The sequence below is a fragment of the Drosophila virilis genome, chromosome 2 (assembly GCF_030788295.1).
Source record: "Drosophila virilis strain 15010-1051.87 chromosome 2, Dvir_AGI_RSII-ME, whole genome shotgun sequence".
NCBI lineage: Eukaryota > Metazoa > Arthropoda > Insecta > Diptera > Drosophilidae > Drosophila > Drosophila virilis.
In genome coordinates, this window is record NC_091544.1 from 6,533,251 (window position 1) to 6,548,146 (window position 14,896).

The 14,896-nt window shown below is 40.8% G+C and overlaps 7 protein-coding genes across 9 annotated transcripts; 3 read left to right on the plus strand and 4 right to left on the minus strand.

The window, feature by feature from the left end:
* The first annotated feature begins 276 nt into the window (after positions 1-276).
* Positions 277-3,244, plus strand: Tailor (tailor). 2 transcript variants are annotated; one of them, XM_002054607.4, is made up of 9 exons: positions 289-646; positions 1,025-1,120; positions 1,182-1,635; positions 1,689-1,913; positions 1,983-2,089; positions 2,154-2,289; positions 2,359-2,535; positions 2,602-2,803; positions 2,862-3,244. In XM_002054607.4, the coding sequence occupies exons 1-9, from the start codon at positions 542-544 to the stop codon at positions 3,043-3,045; spliced, it is 1,686 nt and encodes a 561-aa protein (XP_002054643.1). In that variant the 5' UTR covers positions 289-541; the 3' UTR covers positions 3,046-3,244. The 2 variants fall into 2 exon arrangements, with proteins under 2 accessions (XP_070063395.1, XP_002054643.1); XM_070207294.1 differs by lacking the exons at positions 1,983-2,089; positions 2,359-2,535; positions 2,602-2,803; positions 2,862-3,244 and having other exon boundaries at positions 277-646.
* Positions 3,230-4,296, minus strand: Dpck (Dephospho-CoA kinase). The gene is made up of 3 exons (XM_002054606.4): positions 4,096-4,296; positions 3,719-4,010; positions 3,230-3,660 (listed from the first exon to the last, which is right to left on the minus strand). The coding sequence occupies exons 1-3, from the start codon at positions 4,205-4,207 to the stop codon at positions 3,354-3,356; spliced, it is 711 nt and encodes a 236-aa protein (XP_002054642.1). The 5' UTR covers positions 4,208-4,296; the 3' UTR covers positions 3,230-3,353.
* Positions 4,297-4,345: 49 nt separating this feature from the next.
* On the plus strand, positions 4,346-6,582 carry Ref1 (RNA and export factor binding protein 1). Its single transcript, XM_002054605.4, has 4 exons — positions 4,346-4,823; positions 5,550-5,754; positions 5,823-6,020; positions 6,080-6,582. The coding sequence occupies exons 1-4, from the start codon at positions 4,560-4,562 to the stop codon at positions 6,235-6,237; spliced, it is 825 nt and encodes a 274-aa protein (XP_002054641.1). The 5' UTR covers positions 4,346-4,559; the 3' UTR covers positions 6,238-6,582.
* A 328-nt stretch (positions 6,583-6,910) lies between these two features.
* LOC6630700 (uncharacterized) lies at positions 6,911-10,126 on the minus strand. The gene is made up of 2 exons (XM_015172260.3): positions 9,973-10,126; positions 6,911-7,799 (listed from the first exon to the last, which is right to left on the minus strand). The coding sequence occupies exon 2, from the start codon at positions 7,774-7,776 to the stop codon at positions 7,417-7,419; it is 360 nt and encodes a 119-aa protein (XP_015027746.1). The 5' UTR covers positions 7,777-7,799; positions 9,973-10,126; the 3' UTR covers positions 6,911-7,416.
* A 675-nt stretch (positions 10,127-10,801) lies between these two features.
* On the minus strand, positions 10,802-11,908 carry RpL35A (ribosomal protein L35A). Its single transcript, XM_002054603.4, has 4 exons — positions 11,766-11,908; positions 11,246-11,479; positions 10,958-11,185; positions 10,802-10,894 (listed from the first exon to the last, which is right to left on the minus strand). Exons 2-4 carry the CDS (start codon positions 11,471-11,473, stop codon positions 10,871-10,873), a joined length of 480 nt encoding a protein of 159 aa, XP_002054639.1. The 5' UTR covers positions 11,474-11,479; positions 11,766-11,908; the 3' UTR covers positions 10,802-10,870.
* Positions 11,909-11,913: 5 nt separating this feature from the next.
* POLDIP2 (DNA polymerase delta interacting protein 2) lies at positions 11,914-13,775 on the plus strand. Its single transcript, XM_002054602.4, has 4 exons — positions 11,914-12,276; positions 12,395-12,845; positions 12,903-13,244; positions 13,316-13,775. Exons 1-4 carry the CDS (start codon positions 12,167-12,169, stop codon positions 13,652-13,654), a joined length of 1,242 nt encoding a protein of 413 aa, XP_002054638.1. The 5' UTR covers positions 11,914-12,166; the 3' UTR covers positions 13,655-13,775.
* mRpL44 (mitochondrial ribosomal protein L44) lies at positions 13,673-14,884 on the minus strand. 2 transcript variants are annotated; one of them, XM_002054601.4, is made up of 2 exons: positions 14,728-14,884; positions 13,673-14,675 (listed from the first exon to the last, which is right to left on the minus strand). In XM_002054601.4, the coding sequence occupies exons 1-2, from the start codon at positions 14,792-14,794 to the stop codon at positions 13,777-13,779; spliced, it is 966 nt and encodes a 321-aa protein (XP_002054637.1). In that variant the 5' UTR covers positions 14,795-14,884; the 3' UTR covers positions 13,673-13,776. The 2 variants fall into 2 exon arrangements, with proteins under 2 accessions (XP_002054637.1, XP_015027745.1); XM_015172259.3 differs by having other exon boundaries at positions 14,734-14,870.
* Between the last annotated feature and the right edge of the window lie 12 nt (positions 14,885-14,896).

The window sequence follows — 14,896 nt, forward strand, 5'->3', positions numbered from 1 at the left end:
ACAAAAATCTTCCTATATAATCGATCGGTTACACTGCAGATGTATTTTTTTCTTAGTAATGAAAGCCCTAGAAGGTAAGAACTGCATTTTCGATTTTGAATATACATAATCTTGTCCCAAGCAAGTTTAAACAAAAAGATATATCTTGTATTTGGATGGCACCAAAAAGCACGATCGCCTATTTGACCAGGTTCTGCGAGTTATACGTCAGATTCAAATGATTCAGGCAACAGCAAAAAAAAAAAACACTAAAAAATAAACACAAAAACGAAGCTTCGACTATGACGGAAAATGTTTAAAATTATTTATAACCCGTCTCGTGGCTTAACTTTGGATCAAACATTAAATATTTCATACACATCTAATGAATTTATAATCTGTGTGTGACAACCCTGCTGGGAATACATGCTTATGGTACATGTATATGTGATTGCTTGTATGTGTGTGTATATTTTTCTGATACCATTCATGCGCGTTTTAAAACGTACTGGTCTCGCGTTTGTTTTGCCTTGCAACTTGGATTAATTATAATTAACTTAAAATGAGAGTCGAAGACCCAGATTCATTTTGGCATGATAAAGTGGCGTACAGCAATGCCGAGCAACTGTTCTATGAGGGAATTGACAAAAGAAAACCAGAACCTAGTGTGAGTTGATTTAAAAAAACAAAACCTGCGTTCAAGATTGTGAGCAGCGCTTGGTCGACAACGCAGGAGTTCTTCAAAGGCCACTAAGGCTTTCAGCTGAATTGTGCGAATTATTAAGTGTGCATTTAATGTGTAGGCATATACATATATATACATGTAAATATATATGTATTTATGTTCATGTGCACACTAGAACACAGCAAGTTGATCTGGCAGCACGAACCGGCAAACTTTCCTTTAGGTGGCTACCCTGTACAAATCAGCTGCTTCTCACAAAGCGTCCCCCATTTGTTTAAACTTTTTTTTACACACAGTACGGAAATTTATACGATTTTTTTTTTTTTTTATTTATTATTTTTAATTGTGTAAATTGAACAGAAAGCCGTCCACACCGTCGCTGTCACAACCACAAAAAAGACTAAAAATCGAAAGGCCATGGCGGAAAATCAACAGCAACATATAAATTTATTATACGTGAGTTTCCTGTAAATTGGACGAATGCGAGCAAAAAAAAAAAATTCTATTATACCAACAGCTAAACCCACTGACTTTGGAGGCAAGCTATTTCTTGGAAACCCTTGAAGAAGTTAACCGCAAAAATAATCTACAATTGGATCCATATTTGACGAACTTGTTGGAGCGCATTGTTGTCGGTATTGAAAAGTATCTGGACAAGAAGCCAACCTACATAATACCTAAGGCTGTGCAACCGGTTCCCAATAGCCAGCCGACTGTAACAGGAGCTGGGGGACTTACCTTTGTGCCGCCCAGTGAGTTGCAGAAAATCAAGCGAACATTCAACTGTACTGCTTGCACGCATCGCATTGTGGGCACAACAATTGCCAAGGCGGTGGGACACTTGGCCGAACAACATCCTAATCCCAATCCAAATGGCACCGTCAATGGACAGCGACCAATGCCGACGAAGCAGGAAAGAAAGCGTGTTGAGGTGGAAGCACGCTCAAAAATGACCATACAGCTGCCAAAAAGTAAGCAACAAGCAGAAGAGACCTTCAGTGTTAACGATTTTCCTTCCTTGCAGAAGTTAAAGCTCTGGCAACAGGCGATATAACACATATGTTCAAAGATAAATATCAGGTTGCGGATAAGCTTAAAGTAATGCCGGAGTATGATGATATTGAAAAGGATCTATGCAAGCTACTCACATCGACTTTTTCTAATGAATCTGTTCGCATATATAAATTCGGATCGCGGATAACGGGCATTGGCACGTGCTCATCTGACTTGGATGTATTTGTAGATATTGGTATGTACTAGATGTAACACAACCACTTGCATATTGCATATTGTTTGTTTCTAAACACTTTACATGCAGGCAATAGCTTTCACACATTCGAGCATCGCGCTTCCAAGAATACTCTTTTCAGGCTTCGGATATTGCGGGGATTGTTCTGCGCAAGCAATGAATGGCGTATTATCAATGTAGGGACTTTTTGCTTTTCTATTGCTTTAAGATTAATAACTTGTTCTTCCCCTTATTTAATAGGTCATTGAACAGGCGAGGGTGCCTATAATAAAGACATGTCATCTGGCCTCTGGCATCGAGTGTGATATATGCCTAAATAGCTTAGGATTTTGTAACACAAACTTGCTTAAATATATATTCGAAACGCAGCCTCTAGGTGAGTTACTCATAGGCCTTTATTTATATACATGCAATAAATATCTTGTATCTTCGCCACCTTTTGCAGCCCAATACATGTGCATCTATTTGAAAACCTGGCTAGAGCGTTGCAAACTAACGGAACAAATATCCACATACAGCATGGCTCTGATGGTCATCTACTTTTTGCAGCTCCAACAACTGCTTCCATCGATTGAACTTATGCAACACGAGGAATCATTGCCAGCCAAGCAGCTGGTGGGACGTAAGTGCTGCTGATAACTACAACCATTTAATGTGCTTCCCCTAAATATATTTGTATCGCTTGCAGCTTGGATTGCGAATTTCGCACAAAAGTCACTCAGCGATATGGGAGTGCAGCAGATTGAGGTTAGCGTGCCGCTGATTAAGGAGAAAGTGAAAGAACTGTTTGAGTTCTATGCAACGTTTAACTATGAGCGGTACATGGTTTGTCCCTATTTTGGAAGAAAACATGTAGCTATTTCAAAAATTCTCAAAGAGATGCCAAAAAGGTAAATTGAAGATAGAATCATGAATGTAATGGTTGCTTAAATTGATGCTTGTCTTTAGGTATACGAAATACGCTTATAACAATCCAGAGTCAGAGCTGCAGATTCAGAAGCCTATGGTCGTTCAAGATCCCATACAGCTGAACCATAACGTGACAAAGGCGGTAACAAAATATGCATTAAAAACATTTGTTGATTTCTGTGCACAAACAGCGGCGCTGCTTGCCACGCCTTCGCCGAATTAGCGCATGGCAAATTAAATTAAACTACTTGAAAATAAAGGACGCGCGTTCAGTGGAATGAATATTATTTGAAACTCTTCACCACCAGTAACTTCCTATCTTAAGTTGAACTAGTTTTATATACAAAGATCATAGATAAAAGTTGTTTTAAACTCGTAAATCGAATCCTGAAAATTATTAAATGATATTTGTCGTAATAGCATCCAGCGAAGGCGTCTTTATTTATTGTGCCTGGCATTGTGAGTGTGTGAACATACATAAACATATAGAGGAAAATAAATAACGAACACACAAACGTACACAAGGAACACTTAAAGGCGCCAGGATTTGGGCCACACATCGAATGTTGTGCTTAGGAAAACGATTGTGACGCATACAATCAAAATGACGCCAAGAAGTGAGAAACGATTGTACCAATGCTGTTTGCTCTCCTGCATCATGGTATAAATGCGCATGGCAGCGGCTTCAGTCTCGTCCACGTCGCCATTGTTGTTAACAACAAAATGCGATTTCTCGCACTTTTTCTCTAGCGGCATTTGCGAATCAATGCGATTACGCGCCTCCGTTTCGGACAGCTCATTTCGAGCTAACAATCGTTGGAACTGCTTATCCGAGTCACTAATAATTTGATAAATTATACAGCTATATATATTCTACTAATCATGGCGACACTCACCAGGACACGGTTACAATTTTGTGTATAAAATCCATAAGAATGCCCGTCTCAAAGAGCAATGGCAAGTCTAGCACTATCCAGGCATGACCGGACATGAAAAGCTTAAAGATACGCCAAAATATTGTGCGATGTATGACAGGATGTGTAATCTGGTTGAGTTTCCCACGTAACTCCTTGTTCTCGAAGATCAGCCGTCCCAGTACAGCCCGATTCAACTCTTTGCTGGGCAGCAGTACTTCGTCGCCAAAAGCGGCACGTATCTTATGCCAGCATGGTTGACCTGGTTCTACAACTGTGTGGTAGTCACGTATAGTTAATTTAAGTTGAGGTACGCTAATTGCGCTCAATTACAACATCCCGTATTATGTATGACTTACTCTCCCTGGCAATTTTATCCGCGTCGATAACTGGAATGCCATGACGTTCGAAAACCTTGGTCACGGTGCTTTTTCCTGTGGCAATGCCACCAGTTACAGCCACAATAAACATATTAAAATTAGTTCTTTGGAATGTTTAACAGCCTTTATATTTGTTGTTGACAGTTGTGTAAATTATTACACTGTAATCGGGTGAGGGATGTGAATTTATCGATAGGCTAATATTATGTGTAAGCGTTTTGCAACACTAAGTAGGCATGTTTTCAATGTTGTACAGCACATTTTTTCATTGAAGTCAGCCATCTTTAACTTTTGTAAATTTTCGTTCTCGTGCGTCGGTTTCATCAGTTGTCGAAAATTTCACGCGTTCGTGTCAGCAAATTGTTTACAGCGCTAATAAACCAATTACAACGAAACTCTAACGATCTCTTTAGCATCTGGAAGGAAAACATAAAATCAGCAAAATGGTGGATAAAATTGAAATGAGTTTGGATGATATCATTAAGTCGACGCGCACACAGAAGAAACCACAGGGTGGTCGTGGTGGACCAAGTGGAACTCGCCGGCCCGGCGGACAACAGCGATTTGGCACTGGTGGAACACGCCGTGGCGGCGGTCCTAATAGTGGCTCACCACGAAAGCCAGCACCAGCGAGTGGTGCCGGCGGTGTGCTCAAAGGTCGCCGCGGTGGCGGTAGCGGCGCAATACAGAAGCCTCGGCTCGCAAGGGTAATTGAAACGTTACGTTTTGTCATGTAGAGAGCCAAAAAGCAGCAAATTATCCATGCATATGCATAAAAAGGACAGCCCGAGTTGGACACTCACGATTCTTTGCGAATTTCACGTAATCTGATATAAACAAACACTGACAATATCAACTGTGCTAACAGCTGCAAACAAGGAATCAAAATGGCTACCATATGCAGAACAAACGGTATCTGCACCGTTACTTTTACCATGTACCATGTGGACAGGCATAGCTGCAAAATGGCGGCTGCCAGTGGGCATATACAAATTATAAAAATAAAAATTAAACAAAAACATTGCACAGCCGCACTATTTGGTTGTGTTAAGGATGGCCCGGCATCAACAGAACTAGAGATACACAGAATTGCATCGAAATCAAACTCATTTATGTATTTAAAAGTTTTACAGACCTACATTTCGTTGAGGACTTAGCGCTTCTTGCGAACTCTTTTTCTTTCCCCGTTTATAACACGTTCAATATTTTTCGTTTGCACTTGTCAAAACAACCAAAGAATGGCAGTCAATCAATGTACATTCATACATATTTAGTGTTTCTGCATTTCTGCGATGGCGTCCTCTTGATGTGGCTAGGATACAACAACTGCTGCTGCTGCTACTACTACATCTCCCACATATTTGATCAGAAACTTGTCCCCACGCGTACCGTTCGAATCAACCAACAAATCTTCTACCTAATCCCCCCTTTAGGGTGATGTAAACAGCGCTTGGAAGCATGATATGTACGATGGTCCAAAACGAAACGGCAGTGCTGGCAACAGTACGGGGCCAACTCGTTTGATAGTCGGCAATTTGGACTACGGAGTATCAAATACGGACATCAAGGAGCTATTCAATGACTTTGGTCCGATGAAGAAGGCTGCCGTGCACTATGATCGTTCAGGTCGCTCGTTGGGTAAGTCCGTCAACACATTTATCCTCCATAACTTTTCGATAATGTTGTATTTGTATAATTTCCCGCAGGCACCGCTGATGTAATATTCGAGCGTCGTTCTGACGCCCTCAAAGCTATTAAACAATATCATGGCGTACCCTTAGATGGTCGCCCTATGACAATACAACTTGCCGTCTCAGATGTAGCCGCTCTGACGCGGCCAGTCCCTGCCGATGATGTGAAACGTCGTGTTGGCGCAGCCGCAGGGTCACAGTTTAAACGCGGTGGTATGTATAAGTAAAAATACATTTATGTTCCTGTATTCAACAAGGTAATTATATTTTAGGTGGGCAGGTAGGAGGTGGACCGCGTCGTGGAAGTTTCAAACGTCCAGCTGGAGGAAAACCAGCTGCGGGTGCCCAACGGCGTGAGAGAAAAGCCGCTCCAACTGCCGAAGAACTAGATGCTGAATTAGATTCGTATATTAATGACATGAAGATCTAATTAGCTATAGTATGAACTTAGCCTAAAACAAGAATATTGACTCATTATTATGGTTCAACAACCAGAACAATTCAACGAACCGAACTTGTTCGAGAACAGCTTTTAGTCATAATGTCTATAACATCTTACATAATTTTTCATTTAAATTATACATAATGCTGTTTGGGCTTGCGCATTAATTTGTTAAATGTGTCAATGTGGCGCCATTCTAGTTGATAATTCATGAATACATAACAATGTATTTATTCGTAAACATAATTTTACTTTATAAAAGAACAATGACAAGATGGTCATGATATTTGTAAAATCAGGTATAATAAATATTAGATATAATGACAAACCCAAGTTTAATATGTGAGCCGTTTTCATGTCGTCGAATGTATGCGCGTCTAGAGCTGTTAAATTCATTGAAATTAATCGAACATTTTAATTTTGACAATTTGATTGGATAGGAAAATGGAAAACTTGTGCGTGTTCTGTCAAGTCTACTGAAAGTAATATTTCTTCGACTTGAGCGTGGAACTTTTTTATGGATCTTTGACATGGCTTCATCCATATCATTATTGTCTCCTTTTTATCATCATCATCATCAAATTTCCTACGCTAACAAAGGAACAGTTACGTCCTACTCATCTATCGATAGAAATTAAGACAATCAAAATCAAAACAACAATTTTATCAATTTTTAAATGTTTAGTTTATTTTTTGCAATAATACATATATGTAATTAGAAATGAAGTTAGAACAAATTTTGCAGACTATTACAATTTTCAATTGGAACACTTAAGTACAAATGCAAAGTTGGGCTTCTTCCATATTTGTATGGTACGTTAGGGCGGATTCGGAAGTCATTTAAAGTTTAAAACATTGCGTATGACGTTATTAAATAGTTTGCTTAATAGAACAAAAACAAAAACATTAAATGCAAAAATCAGAGAGCAGGATAAAGAGAGGTTGGTATAAAGCATAACTCTCATCTTACGTTTTTAGGCATCTTGCGTATAAGCCGATTTTAAATATGAATATTATTGTATAGGCTATATAAGTGTATATTAAGCGATTTATATTTATAAATGTATAATGGGCTTGAGGATGCTTGGTGTGTTTGTGTGTATGCATGAGTGTATGAGAGCGTCAGTAAATGCGTGACAGCCACACAGCTTAGCCATCTTTCTTCTTCTACCAAAAACCTCCTGATGAGTAACCGCCGGGTGGAACACGGCCACGTGCCGGTTCGTTTGTCGCCGCCTTGTTGCCATTGGTTGTTTCTTTGGGCTGGCTGACAGGCGCTGGCTTTGGCTCCTCCTTTTGGCTGGCTACCTCATCTCGTAGCTTCTCCACAACCTTGTTGGCATCTGTCGAGCCTATGCATGCGTTCATATTGGAAGAGTTTTGTTGATTGTATTTGGAACGCGGTGCATTAACAGCTACTTCGGGTTCCGAAAAGATGTTAGTATGTCCACCGCCTGGAGGCTTCAGTACGCGACTGGAAGGACGAGCGCTGGTACCCAAGCCAATTTTCAATTCGGTGGATGTCATATTTAATGCTTATGTTGAAGAAACTGTAAATGCATAAAGGGAAAAGACATAAGTATATATATAAAGCTATAAAAAAGGATTACATGTAAAAACTTGCTCAAACTTTCTAGCATGCACTCATCTATCGGCTATGTACATAGCTACAGTAAATAAACGAATACAGTCACGCCACTTACAAAGGCGGCCAACAATGAAGTAACAACGGTGACGGGCGTTAGCCAACTGAACCATGCGGAAAAATGCCAGAATAGAGAGAAACGTTCAACAGATTCAGACAACAGCAGAATGGAACATTCGCACTGACAACATTTACCCCCATCCATCCACCTCACACATACGGCCCATTCGGCTGTGTTCACTTTTCTACAGACACATACATTTATACATACATACATTTTACGAATATAATATGTACATACTGCACACATACTTACATACATAAGCGCTATCTCTATTTTTGAGCGCCGCGTTCTTTTGCACTTTCCCGTTAACTATAATTGCGGAACAGCCAGCCACACACTTTCTCATTGTTACTATGTTTTTGGTTTATTTGGAATTCATTTTGATTTCAAGCTGTTGCACATTATGCACAACAACATTGCTGAAAAGTGCCACCCAAAACAATAGCAATTTGGAGCCCCTCAAGTTGCTCTCAATATTCTGCTTTCAAGATTTAGGCAAGTGCCTTCTTCAGCTTGTAGTCAGCTTGGGCATGAAAGAGGTCAAAGTGGGGGCAACAGGCGGTCATATTTGCGAGTGTTGTAAAACGCGGGCAATGATGCGTCATGCTTTGTGGGAGGCAGCAGTCATGAGCGAGCTCCCCCCGGGGATGCACAACATACATAAACACACCAGCACAATTATGTTGTGGTATGTATATGCAATACATGTACATATGTATGTTAGACAAAGCAAAGTGAATGACCGAATAATGCAAAAAGTCAAAAATCTCTAAAAAGCGGACTTGTATCCTATTGCTAACATTATTAAATGGCAATCACAGATGCTAAAAGGAGAACTCTATTGTAATTTTACATAAACATGTACATACATATTTACACATACATATATGTCTCTATATACGTTAATGATAATTGACAATGGTTTTTACTTCGATGTATTGGTCACGTCGACCGGCACTTCTCCGCCATAGGTAACACATACAAACGCAATTACTGTTAGTATTAATAGCGGCTCTATCAGTATGTGTGTGTAAGTATTTTTTTTTTCAGAAATTATGAGTAATGAGCAATCTGGATGAAACTTGAAATCGAAGTTACGCCGGTTCGATTTGACTCTCTCGCTCTCTTGTTACGCTATTGTCAATGTTTACGACGTTTATTGCCCAATGTCTAGACGTAAAGCGGATGACAAAATTAATATAGGCAAATAACAATAAGATATCGTAATATAAATACACATTTTACGCATATAACAAAAAGCAAATCTAGTTTAACCAGTGCTGACCAACCGATATTACTCATTTGGCTAATGAACATTAGCAGACAAATTTGCTGCGCTGCCTTAAAAGTGACCCGAAGAGAAGCGTCACTTCCCCACGGCGAAACAAAAAAAAAATCAACACACATATGCACACAGTTTGTATGTCATATATGCATGTATGAGCGTATGTATGTATGCATGCCTTGTTTAGCCAGTGCTAAAAGTTCGGTTAAAACTGCCTGTAGCTAGTTTTTAGCCAGCGCATGCGATTATTAAGTATGATGCATGCAGTCGCTCGCCTAAAAAAGCTAAATGCAAACATGGCCACTAAGGCAGCCGAGAGGCCATGGTGCGGTTGGCGAGTGTGGAGCGTAATCAGGAATATCGTGGTATGGGATGTGCCGTGTTATTTTTATGCTTGAGTATATGTACAAATGGCGTTCTGGCAGATGTTCTAAATAAAATATAAAAGCAGCTGCACAACACGAATGCACATATACATGCACAAGCACAGATACAGATGTAAATGTTGGTTGTCCGTGTGAAGCCCTTCTTCATCATCGGTATATCATCATCATCATTCGCAAGCAAATACATAGTTTGGATAGCCTCAAAATTCCATGACACAAACACACAAGTGAAAAGATGATAATTATCTTTTCAAACATTATCGATTTTGTTTAGCACAGTATGCAACAAGTCGATGCTGAGTTGCGCTATTTATTAGCTAACAATTACAAATTATTTACATACCGTTTGTATTTCTTGAGAAAAATTTGCTTTTGTCTGTATAATTATCAATTTTTGTACTGCGAAAAACGACGCCACCTTCGGCAATGAACGGTTTATTTAAAATGGACTAAGTAGTGTGACCGTAGGGATAAACATAAAAATTACAAATATGTTAATACATAGTTGCTTCTTAATCGGTAACAGTTTTCTGTTAACCGATTTATAAATCGATAACAATAAGGGTATACCTCCAATGATTTTAATACAATGAACGATTTTTGGATAGAATCAAGAACAATTAACTTCAGTTGCCTTTAACAATAACTTTGTTGTTATATATTTGAAACTATAAATGACGAGAAACATGTCAAAAGAGCTCGTTTTGCACTTCAATTTATATCAGACTTGAAACGATTGACGGAATGTGCGACTACCTGTGAATTTTCTTGTAAGGGACAACTAATAATTGATTCCAACGTGTATTTTTATTATGTGAACAAATTGCGTTCCTTTAAAAATAAAATTCATGTAAAAAAGATGTGTTTGACAAAGAAAGGGCTCTAAAAACATATAGTATTTAAAGTAGCAAAATTAGAAGTCTTCCAAATAACATTTTTTAACGCTGCCTGGTCACTCTTCGGTTTTGCTGTTATGTTCAACAGCTGGCCATTTATCGAAGTTAGAAAGCTCAAGACACATTTTGCTTTAAATTAGTTACCAGGGAAAGAATTCTGGAAAATTAATTTTCCACATTTTCCAACTAGGCCAATTTCCAGCGAAGTGAGAGAACGGGCCGTGCTACGTCTCATTTAAAATATAAATAAAAATCGGTTCACACCATGGCTTTCAATTAAATTTAAATTGTTTCATTTATTATAGAAAACGGATTTTTGTAGGTCATTTAAAGTTAATAATTAACTTAAATCCTTGATGGGTACAGCATCTGAAACAACAGTGAATACACATAAGTGAGACAATTCAAATTTCTCCCTAATTAGCTACTTACAATGCGAATGCGGTGTCCCATTGCATGACCGGGCAAATTCCTGTTGAAGCGAGCACGCACAGATCCAGTGTTGCCGTGGATGCGAGTAACTTTGCCCCACACAGCGCGGACACGGGTCTTGCGTTCAGGATGCTGTGGCACACACTTCTTGGTCTGCGCTTTGTAGACATACACGCAGCGCTTTCCAACGTAGAACTCGCCGTGCTCCTTGCGACGGGCGCCCTCAATCTGTAATAGACACAGAATTGGTTTAATTATGTTACAAGCTTATAAGTACGGAATGCTTACCTTAAGGATAGCATGGTTTTCATGCTGGTTCCTCAAACCGCGCTTGTATCCGGTGAAGACAGCCTTTGCAAACAGACGACCATGACGCTTGTATTTCTTGGCAGATACTTTCGTCTCGGTGGCGGCAGCCTTCTCTGCCTTTGGTGCCTTAGCGGCCTTCGGCGCCTTGGCGGCCTTTGGCGCTTTGGGGGCTTTAGACGCAGCGGGCTTAGCTTGTGTGTCAGCCATAGTTCACTGAAAATATAAACAACAACGAAAGTTTAATTACATCGTTACATAAAAACAACTGGAATTCACAATTAGTTGGCTTTTCATTTGTTTTGGTTGGCAGACTTGTGGGCAACTTGGTTTCTAGCCATAAACATCGGATCGGTTGCACTTCTTAAGAGCACATTAACATTTTGCTAACACAAAACATTTGTTCATCTATGCATAGTCACAATAATTTTTGGGTTTTATTACAATATTCGGCTATATTTTCATATTTTTTCAAGCCATAGCGTAAAATCCGCGTACATACCGGAAATCTGTCGAATGGCGAAAGAGCGAGACGATGACAGGTCTGTCAGACAGAGCTGCATTGCAGCTGTTTTCTCAAATATATATCGATAGTACATTTCTGCGCAGTGTTGCTGCGCAACACAGAAAATTAATCGTATTGACTTGGGAAAGAAGTCAAAATAAAAAAAAAAAAAACAAAACTAAATATTTCAATAACAATGTTTCCAGAATAACAAAATTAGGAAAACTACAAAATTCACTAGCTCTTGTACCTACTTTCAACTGTATGTACTTGAAAAACGTAACAACATAACTGGTCGCCATACCGCAATTCAGTTGCATAAAAGCTGGTCCAAGATTCTTTCAGGGCGACAACGGACTGCTGCTGCACTTTCTACAAAATATTGCAATTGACAACAAATGGGTTTACTGCTGCACTTTTTCAAATGGGACAAGCGTTGGCAACTGCTGCATAAATGTGATATATTAGTGAAGCGAAACGTTAAGAAGCAGGCCGTCAGTCCAACCAAGTAAGAGTTGTCTTATTTATCATGTGGGGTCAGGGGTTCAGGAGGTGGGCCCACTGCGCACCGCCAACTAACAAAAAGCAAAAGTTGCATAATATGACTTATGTATTTATCATTCTAGACTAGCCGAGGTTGGCCGTCTGTTAGAAGCAAAGGAAGGCAAATACGATACCGGGCAGCTGTTCTTGCATCGAATCTTTGGCTATCGCGGTGTTATACTCTTTCCATGGACGGCTCGCGTCTACGACCGCGATTCGGACAATCCTAAGAAGCAGACAACGGCAACAACAACGCCGACGCCGACACAATGCGCCAAAGAAGCTTCACCACTGAGAGTTAACGCGGGGAGCAGCGAAGGCAGCGGGACAACAGCTACCTCACAGCTCGATGATGCTCCCACGTCCTGGCACGCTAGCAATAGTGCCACTGACACGCAGAGAGCCACAAATTTGGGTACCGCCAAAACGACAACTAATGGCGCCACGAGCAGTGCTACTGATGCCAAAGATGTTAAGGGCAAAACGCAAACCTTTTATCAGGTGCTGATTGATACCAGGGACTGTCCGTATATTGTGAGTGAATGTTATTGTTTCCCTATTTGCAATAAGTTAACTGATACGTTATTTTAGCGGGCCCAAACTGAGGCTGTCACCTTCTTAGGTAATCAGGATTCGAATCGCAGCTTGTATGCGATTCCTGGATTGGATTATGTTGCACACGATGACATCATGCCATATTCCTCAACCGATAAGCATCCGTTGCAGCACGAACTCTTCGACAAGTTTCTAACAAATGCTCCAGATTCTGAGCCGCCATTTGTGGGTCAAGATACCCTCAAAGCGTGGCAGGAAAAGAATCATCCATGGCTGGACATGAGCGATGTGCACAAGGAGACAACCGAAAATGTGCGCATCACCGTGATACCTTTCTATATGGGCTGCCGCGAAACCCCCGCATCTTCGGTTTATTGGGTGAGAAAAGAGCCGAAACTGAATTTCAATCGTCAACAATCAGAATGACCATAATTTGAATTTTATTGTAGTGGCGGTATTGCATACGTTTAGAAAATCTGGGTGAACTCAGTGTGCAGTTGCGTGAACGGCATTGGCGTATATTCTCATTGTCGGGTACTCTGGAAACAGTGCGCGGTCGCGGGGTTGTTGGCCAGGAGCCCATACTGAGTCCGCGACTACCAGCTTTTCAATACAGTAGCCATGTGAGTCTACAGGCACCCAGCGGTCACATGTGGGGAACTTTTCGATTGGAGCGCGAGGATGGGTACGCGTTTGACTGCAAAATACCGCCGTTCTCGCTCGAATCAAAGCCGGACGATGCTAGCACGCCACCGATCGGGACGCCCGCAGGCGAAGAGAGTGATTAAAGAAATATAATAGACTAGTTGTTTCGTGGTTAACGATATTCAAACTCAAATCTTTTTTTGACCATTCAGGAAGTACATGTGTTTAGAGCAAATAAAAATAGAATTGATTAGCAACACCCAAGCTAGCCCAGCTTCACGTTTTTGGCCTCCAGTTGCATCCGAAAGTCAAATGGTCGTCGATTTTCGTGCATTTCGAAAACCGTTTGCAATGCATCGATAGCCGCCGTTTCTGTAGCCGTCTGCACATTCTCTCCAAATCCCTTGCCCAGCAATTGGCGATTAGCGTAAATGCCAACTTGGAATGCAGCCAACACAGTGTTCTTGCCGCAATCACCTAACAAGCGTGGCTCCGGCTCACCCAGCTGCCGTTCTGTGCAGACTTCACTGAGTAACTGCAATGGTTGCTCTGGTGTCCATATCTCAAGCAAATCCTTTTGATTAAGTTGTGTGCAAATGAAATCTCGCACAAATAAAAATGCACGCTCTACGCCACTCGAATCAGCCAGTGCTCCAATGATCGCCTGCAGAGTTTGTGCCAGTGTTTCACTGCTTGGTGGATACTCTGTGGAAAAGATGAGCTCCTTGGTTCCCAGGTGAGTGGATACATGAGCTAACGTTTCAGTGCCTAGCAGGTATGATGCAATTGCTTGATGTCCAGCCGATGGCACTTTGGGTAACGCATGCTGCAAATATGCTTCCACATAGGCCTTGGCAATGTGTGCACCTTTGGCTGCCAATTGGCTGTTGTCGGCTGTTTGCAGATCCGCTTCTGCAATACCCAGCATCCGCTGGCGCTCCTGTTCCTGATGCGCATATGTGCGCTGCGTAAATGCTGTCTGCAGCAACGGCAACTGAAATTCCTCATTCAATCGCTTACCGAAAGCAAACAGCTCTGAGCGATAGTTCCATTCAACAAATCCGGAGCGTGGCTCCGGTTTTTGCGGTCCTTGTTTTTTAACCCGGTGTGCTAGCTCACGTAACGTTGGTGAGACCCAGCGTTTAAAGTGTCGCTGTGTTTGAACTGAAAAAAATTTTATTTGATATATGAACTTCACAAATTTTTCATAATATACTTGTACTGGCATTGTTAATGGGCCTCGCAAGTGCTATTACACCGGCAACACAGCGCAATAAGGACATCTTTCTTGTTAAATTAAGAATATTTAATCAAAACGTTGGTACATATGGACAACAGTATTGCCACCGTACGTCGTTATGATTGAAAAATAATCGATAACATTA

What these genes read in the sequence shown, in the direction of transcription:
- Dpck (XM_002054606.4), bottom strand. Translation starts at nt 4,207, where the DNA reads ATGTTTATTGTGGCTGTAACTGGTGGCATTGCCACAGGAAAAAGCACC. An exon ending in GGATAAAATTGCCAGGGAGA is followed by an intron (nt 4,011 to 4,095) that starts GTAAGTCATACA and finishes ACTACCACACAG; the next exon opens with TTGTAGAACCAGGTCAACCA. An exon ending in AAAATTGTAACCGTGTCCTG is followed by an intron (nt 3,661 to 3,718) that starts GTGAGTGTCGCC and finishes TCAAATTATTAG; the next exon opens with TGACTCGGATAAGCAGTTCC.
- RpL35A (XM_002054603.4), bottom strand. Translation starts at nt 11,473, where the DNA reads ATGGCTGACACACAAGCTAAGCCCGCTGCGTCTAAAGCCCCCAAAGCG. An exon ending in AAAACCATGCTATCCTTAAG is followed by an intron (nt 11,186 to 11,245) that starts GTAAGCATTCCG and finishes TGTCTATTACAG; the next exon opens with ATTGAGGGCGCCCGTCGCAA. An exon ending in TGGGACACCGCATTCGCATT is followed by an intron (nt 10,895 to 10,957) that starts GTAAGTAGCTAA and finishes CTGTTGTTTCAG; the next exon opens with ATGCTGTACCCATCAAGGAT.
- Ref1 (XM_002054605.4), top strand. Translation starts at nt 4,560, where the DNA reads ATGGTGGATAAAATTGAAATGAGTTTGGATGATATCATTAAGTCGACG. An exon ending in AGAAGCCTCGGCTCGCAAGG is followed by an intron (nt 4,824 to 5,549) that starts GTAATTGAAACG and finishes TCCCCCCTTTAG; the next exon opens with GGTGATGTAAACAGCGCTTG. An exon ending in GTCACAGTTTAAACGCGGTG is followed by an intron (nt 6,021 to 6,079) that starts GTATGTATAAGT and finishes ATTATATTTTAG; the next exon opens with GTGGGCAGGTAGGAGGTGGA.
- mRpL44 (XM_002054601.4), bottom strand. Translation starts at nt 14,794, where the DNA reads ATGTCCTTATTGCGCTGTGTTGCCGGTGTAATAGCACTTGCGAGGCCC. An exon ending in CATTAACAATGCCAGTACAA is followed by an intron (nt 14,676 to 14,727) that starts GTATATTATGAA and finishes AATTTTTTTCAG; the next exon opens with TTCAAACACAGCGACACTTT.
- Tailor (XM_002054607.4), top strand. Translation starts at nt 542, where the DNA reads ATGAGAGTCGAAGACCCAGATTCATTTTGGCATGATAAAGTGGCGTAC. An exon ending in ATTCGAAACGCAGCCTCTAG is followed by an intron (nt 2,290 to 2,358) that starts GTGAGTTACTCA and finishes CACCTTTTGCAG; the next exon opens with CCCAATACATGTGCATCTAT. An exon ending in CTCAAAGAGATGCCAAAAAG is followed by an intron (nt 2,804 to 2,861) that starts GTAAATTGAAGA and finishes GCTTGTCTTTAG; the next exon opens with GTATACGAAATACGCTTATA.
- LOC6630700 (XM_015172260.3), bottom strand. Translation starts at nt 7,776, where the DNA reads ATGACATCCACCGAATTGAAAATTGGCTTGGGTACCAGCGCTCGTCCT.
- POLDIP2 (XM_002054602.4), top strand. Translation starts at nt 12,167, where the DNA reads ATGGGTTTACTGCTGCACTTTTTCAAATGGGACAAGCGTTGGCAACTG. An exon ending in CCAGGGACTGTCCGTATATT is followed by an intron (nt 12,846 to 12,902) that starts GTGAGTGAATGT and finishes ACGTTATTTTAG; the next exon opens with CGGGCCCAAACTGAGGCTGT. An exon ending in CCGCATCTTCGGTTTATTGG is followed by an intron (nt 13,245 to 13,315) that starts GTGAGAAAAGAG and finishes ATTTTATTGTAG; the next exon opens with TGGCGGTATTGCATACGTTT.